Raw genomic sequence first — 6,572 nt, 5'->3', positions numbered from 1 at the left:
AAGATCTGTTATAGCTCAATTTAAATGCAACGTTACTGCATTCACGGTAACCGCTGCATGTTGGAGCAATCTGAATTGACCTTTTTAGACTGCTCTTCCCCGATAGGGATTGAATCCAGCACTAACAGAGATCAATAGTTAATGATAGATATATTTCAATCGGATGACTCTCCTATACCTACAGTTGGAAGGTGGCCAGTGATCAGATTGGGACAAGCCTTTTCAGTGTGCAGCGAGCCACCCTGCAGAGTGCCTTGACATGAGCCCTGCTAACCGAACACAGGTGCCCAGCCCCAAATTAACCCCGTCACCCTCATCCATTTAATGAAAGTATTGGAATAGGTATAGACAACGTTATAATAGCTCAGATCTACTCAAGCGCACAGAGTAAAAGGCAAGAGTGCGTTTGAGATTTGGGTTTCCTGAGTGTGGCAATGGGTCTGGTCCCATTCCCTTGACCCTATCACCGAGCTCTGAAAGGTCGGTGTGATCTCTGAACATAAAGGGCTAGGGCAAGAAGCTAGTGGATCAAATGGAACGAGGCCATCAGGAATGTCACATGAACTCCCCCAGTTCTACTGACAATATACACTGTTCTACAGTATTTAGGTTACCAGGTTTAGGTTAAGTGTTTTCTACAGTACGTAATGTTATCAGGAGAGAATTTACCAACTATATTACTGACAAACATCAGTGTCTCTCTATCCAGATTCATGTTATTTCCTATCCTGTCATGAGAACAGTGACCTCTGTACATACCCTATATCAATTAGTATGACACTTCCATTAATAAATGTATAATGCCAATGATGAATTCTACGGGTGTTTCATTCTTGGAAATGGAAATAAATTGTTTGAATTTTTGCTGCTTGACAATTAATCACAAACAAAATGGTTGTTGATCTGACCACTCAGGATAGACCTGGAGTGACCTGCAGACCCTGATCATGAAAACTCACAGCTGAAATTGTGATTATTATTTTATTCTCCTCCCAGTCATAAAAAAAACTCCCCTAGCTTCACCCCCAGCCACCCCTCTTCTCAGTCGGTCATTTCTTTCCTCATTTACTTGGATCCAGTGGACAGCAGGGCGATGAGGCCAGATGAGGCACTGATGGACAGGATGTAGTTACTGTGAGACCAATGGGTTAAGGACAAATCACATCTGAGGTGGATACACTGGGAAGAAATGGCAGGGAAAGTAGGGAGATGGAATAACCTGTCAGGCTTACCTACATACATGGGTGAGTATTAACAATCTCCTATAAGCACACACACGGATTTCAGCATTAAGCATCTCCTCCACTCAACCCCACTTCTCAGATATTATTCAGCCAGAGGTAAACAGCAATCCAGAAACAAACAGAATGCAGCCGTGACAACCTGGAGATTCAATACAGGATCTGTATTTGAACCGGTAATTGACTAGGCCACAGACTACAGCCAATGAATAATCAAAGAAGTTTCTCCTCCGAGTACTATAGCACAACAGGACAATGGACAACCAAAAAATGGTAAAGGTAATGAAAATGCCAGGATGTAAGTCTAGCCTCTACTAATAATGATTGTTAAAGATTATCCATCTATTTTCAGCTTTAGTAAAAGCAGACATAGTTCCAGTATGCTTTTACACCTGCATTGTTTGCTGTTTGGGGTTTTAGGTTTTCTTCAGCACTTTGAGATATCAGCTGATGTGACGACGAACAGGGCTATATAAATAAATTTGATTCGATTTGATTTGATTTGATTCCAGTAGGAACTTCACCTTTCTAGTGAAATTGATGAGGATGTTGAATGTGCTTAAAATGGGATACACGGTGGGGTTGAAGTTCTTCAGCAGGAAGAAGGAGGCGATGATGACGAGGACCAGGAACAGAGTGTTGTTATAGAAGATAGAGAAGGTGGTGGCCTCATAGTCAGCTACCTCGTTCTTCTTCCACAGGATCCTAACGTGGGGAAGGAAAAGGGTTCATCAACCTTTTATGCAGGTATCTGAGAATAGGCTTCCATGGTTAAGGCCGCTGTTCGCTATTATCATTTCTACTGGGAATCAGACCCACAACCCAGGCATTGCAAATAACATGCTCTACCAACTGAACCACACAAGATCATGGAAATTCTTTAAGGAGTTGGCAAGAGAGCAAAAACAGACTGGCACCCAGGCTATTTTAAAAAGAGAGACTAGAAACAGACTGGCACCCAGGCTAGCTGGAGCTCATCGGGTACCTTATCACACAGTAACCCGCTCAGAGGAGTAATTGACATGTCCGATCACAAACCGACTGGCTCACTGACCTCTCATCCTTCTCTTTACGAGACATCTTGCGATTGTCAGCCTCAGATAGTTTCCTGGTCACCTCCTTGGAGACGGCATCCTCTCGCTTCTGGGCAACTCTGTGGCCGAGTAGAGAAGACACATTTAGAAGTTAGAATACAGACTTACTACAGATTGATGCCAAACTCAACACACCTCCAAACAATGCAGAAAGCAGAGGCAATCTTTTATAGTGAGTGTTCATGCTTGTATGATGAACGTACTTGTGTTTGAGGACAAACTTGACATTCTTATAGGCGAAGGCCACCAGGTAGGTGCTGACCAGTGTAATGACTCCATACAAGACCGCTGACTGGACCAGGTCCATGTGCCAGATTCTCCAGAACAGCCCTGATCCACAACAAGGGGAGACCACAAACAGATCACAAACCATTCTTTATATATGTTGCAGTTCACAACAGTTCACACGAACAATACCTACTCTGTTCATCATAGTATTACATACAAGTGCTACTTTCATCAGAATAGACTCGCTAACGTTATTAACTACCGACAATGACGTGACGGTTAGCTAATTAAGGCTGGGATAACTTAGCTGGTTAACGTTAACAAGTTAGAACACAATATCAATCTCAGCTAGCTAAATAGTAAAAGTTAACTTCACATGTCATATACTAGCTAGGTAGGTAGCTAACTGGGCAATATATTAACCAGCTGTGGCATAGCAGAATAACTAGCTAACTTAGCTATCTACACGTCACGTATGTTAGGTAGAAAGCTAGCTACCGGTAGTAGCATTTCCATTCAATGCATCTATGCTACAATTAGCTGCTAACGGTCTGGTCTTGCTACTTACAAATTGGAATTGCGGACACGATTAGCGCATTTCCGTAGAAAAGCGCGGTGGACTTTGCAGACAGGTTTCGGCTGAAGTCCTGCAGGAGTAGGTCTTCCTCGGATTGCTGTTTGCTGCTACCTTTGGGTGCCATGCTTCGTACGTGTCCGAGCCGTCTCTTGCTCTGCAGTGACAGAAGACTGACACGTATATGCGCCGAAGAGGGTTGAGAAACGCTACGACGCGTCAGCACGAACACGGAAATAGCTGTGTTTAGAACGAGGTTTTCTACCTTCCGTGGTGATCCGCTTTGGCCGTCGGAAATGGGAATGTTTAACATTGCCACCTACTGTTCTGGATGTTGAAAATAAAAATCTATGCGCACAAACTAAGTATCTTAGAAGTGATGTGATATTGATATGTAAGAGTGGATCTTTGTGTACTGTCTCCGGGTGGGGTAAGAGCAAGTTTCAGTAGAAGATTTGTGTGTGTGTGTGTGTGTGTGTGTGTGTGTGTGTGTGTGTGTGTGTGTGTGTGTGTGTGTGTGTGTGTGTGTGTGTGTGTGTGTGTGTGTGTGTGTGTGTGTGTGTGTGTGTTGTAACTTATTCCCCGTCAACATATTGTAATGACCTGACTAGATCATAAATTAACAATTGTCCAGACAGGGGCTTGAGTTTACGAATTGACGGTTTATTACACCAACTTTACACAGGCTACTGTTTGGGCCGTAGCACACGCCAAATAGATGACAGATAACCCACAAGCCAATCGTGACCTTCTCTTGTGAAACCCAGACGTAAGAGAGAGAGAACAAAGGCTGAACCTGGTCTTAACTTCCAATGCTCCACCCCCCTGCCCAACCCCCCTCCACGCCACTCCGCCAACCACCAGGATGCCCGGCATCAGAACATTCCAGGCATTCCCGTGATTGACAGGTCGGACCCGGCGAACACCGGGTACTGGTCAGTACAACACAACCACCTCCTAGCCTAACACATAACACACAGCTGTCTGTGCGGGTCGCTACAATATTATAACTTTGATTCAATTTATTATAACGAACCTGCCTTCTAAGATATTTAATTATTGTGCATATTCATGACAGCTGTATTGAGACAGATTAAACAGATGAGAGACAGGTGAGATTGATGAGACAGATGAGAGACAGGTGAGATTGATGAGAGGCAGATGAGAGACAGATGAGTGACAGATGAGACAGGTGAGAGACAGATGAGTGACAGATGAGACAGGTGAGAGACAGGTGAAAGACAGATGAGAGACAGATAAGAGACAGGTGAAAGACAGATGAGAGACAGATGAGACAGGTGAGAGACAGATGAGAGACAGATGAGAGACAGGTGAAAGACAGATGAGAGACAGATAAGAGACAGATGAAAGACAGATGAGAGACAGATGAGACAGGTGAGAGACAGATGAGAGACAGATGAGAGACAGGTGAAAGACAGATGAGAGACAGATAAAAGAAAGATGAGAGACAGATGAGAGACAGGTGAGAGAGAGGTGGGAGACAGATGAGAGACAGATGAAAGACATATGAGAGACAGGTGAGAGACAGGTGAAAGACAGATGAGAGACAGATAAAAGACAGATGAAGACAGATAAAAGACAGATGAGAGAAAGATGAGAGACAGATAAAAGACAGATGAGAGACAGATGAGAGACAGGTGAGACAGGTGAGAGACAGATAAAAGACAGATGAGAGACAGAGGAGAGACAGATAAAAGACAGGTGAAAGACAGATGAGAGACAGATAAAAGACAGATGAGAGACAGATGAGAGACAGGTGAGACAGGTGAGAGACAGATGAGAGACAGGTGAGAGACATTTGAGACAGATGAGAGACAGGTGAGAGACAGGTGAGAGACAGATGAGGGACAGGTGAGAGACAGATGAGATAGGTGAAAGACAGATGAGAAACAGGTGAGAGACAGATGAGACAGATGAAAGACAGATATGAGAGACAGATGAGACAGGTGAGAGACAGATGAGAGACAGATGAAAGACAGATGAGAGAAAGGTGAGACAGGTGAGAGACAGATGAGAGATAGGTGAGACAGATGAGTGACACATGAGAGACAGTTGAGACAGGTGAGAGACATATGAGAGACAGATGAAAGACATATGAGAGACAGATGAGAGACAGATGAGACAGGTGAAAGACAGATGAGAGACAGATGAGAGACAGATGAGAGACAGATGAAAGACATATGAGAGACAGATAAGAGACAGATGAGGGACTGGTGAGAGACAGATGAGAGACAGATGAAAGACAGATGAGAGAAAGGTGAGAGACAGGTGAGAGACAGATGAGAGACAGGTGAGACAGATGAGTGACAGATAAAAGACACATGAGAGACAGTTGAGACAGGTGAGAGACAGATGAGGGACTGGTGAGAGACAGATGAGAGACAGATGAGGGACTGGTGAGAGACAGATGAGAGACAGATGAAAGACAGATGAGAGAAAGGTGAGAGACAGGTGAGAGACAGATGAGACACAGGTGAGACAGATGAGTGACAGATGAAAGACACATGAGAGACAGTTGAGACAGGTGAGAGACAGATGAGACAGATGAAAGACATATGAGAGACAGATGAGAGACAGATGAGACAGGTGAAAGACAGATGAGAGACAGATGAGAGACAGGTGAGAGACAGATGAGAGACAGATGAAAGACATATGAGAGACAGATGAGAGACAGATGAGACAGGTGAGACAGGTGAGAGACAGATGAGAGAAAGATGAGACAGGTGAGAGACAGATGAGGGACAGGTAAGAGACAGGTGAAAGACAGATGAGACAGATGAGAGACAGATGAGACAGGTGAGACAGGTGAGAGACAGGTGAGAGAAAGATGAGACAGGTGAGAGACAGATGAGGGACAGGTAAGAGACAGGTGAGAGACAGATGAGAGACAGATGAGAGACATGAAAGACAGGTGTGAGACAGGTGAGCTTTGGGTGGTACAGACTGGTAGAAAACTGAAGTAGGGCACACACAGGGGTGCCTCTCTTAGACGTGGCACGGCCATTGCATGTCTGCCTCAGTGCTACGTTAGAGGAAAACTAGAGAGGAAGGACCTAAAGCCGCGAGCATAGTGCTTAACCCCCTGCCAGGCGGCTGCGTGTTTCTGTGTGTGTTTGTCAGTTCTGTAGTGGGTGTGAGAATGCGACGCTGGCAGGCAGGCGGGCTTGCGTGATGCTGGCTTCAAATGATGAGAGCTTAGGGATTATATATGCACTTCAGGGGTGTAGAGAGAGAGAGAGCGAGAGAGAGAGAGAGACGTGGGAATAAAAGTGATTCCATGATGCTGTTGTTTCCTCCCCCCTCACTCTCCCCCTCTCTCTCTCTCTCTCTCTCTCTCTCTCTCTCTCTCTCTCTCTCTCTCTCTCTCTCTCTCTCTCTCTCTCTCTCTCTCTCTCTCTCTCCTCTCTCTCTCTC

General features: G+C 44.9%; 2 protein-coding genes across 2 annotated transcripts in view; one reads left to right on the top strand and one right to left on the bottom strand.

The window, feature by feature from the left end:
• The window catches only part of LOC118396898 (voltage-gated potassium channel subunit beta-1), a 45,981-nt gene extending 44,928 nt beyond the window's left edge, over positions 1 to 1,053 (top strand). Inside the window, exon 11 of the mRNA XM_052468507.1 lies at positions 1 to 1,053. This exon is cut by the window's left edge and continues 1,928 nt beyond it. The gene's annotated coding sequence lies outside the window, so the exon portion shown is untranslated.
• Positions 968 to 3,402, bottom strand: LOC118397589 (translocon-associated protein subunit gamma-like). The gene is made up of 5 exons (XM_035792517.2): positions 3,132 to 3,402; positions 2,539 to 2,665; positions 2,296 to 2,394; positions 1,815 to 1,946; positions 968 to 1,132 (listed from the first exon to the last, which is right to left on the bottom strand). The coding sequence occupies exons 1-5, from the start codon at positions 3,262 to 3,264 to the stop codon at positions 1,066 to 1,068; spliced, it is 558 nt and encodes a 185-aa protein (XP_035648410.1). The 5' UTR covers positions 3,265 to 3,402; the 3' UTR covers positions 968 to 1,065.
• Positions 3,403 to 6,572: the final 3,170 nt, after the last annotated feature.

The sequence above is a fragment of the Oncorhynchus keta genome, chromosome 18 (assembly GCF_023373465.1).
Source record: "Oncorhynchus keta strain PuntledgeMale-10-30-2019 chromosome 18, Oket_V2, whole genome shotgun sequence".
NCBI classification, from domain to species: domain Eukaryota; kingdom Metazoa; phylum Chordata; class Actinopteri; order Salmoniformes; family Salmonidae; genus Oncorhynchus; species Oncorhynchus keta.
Note: the sequence above shows the minus strand (reverse complement) of the source record. Positions and strands in the feature narration are given on the sequence as shown.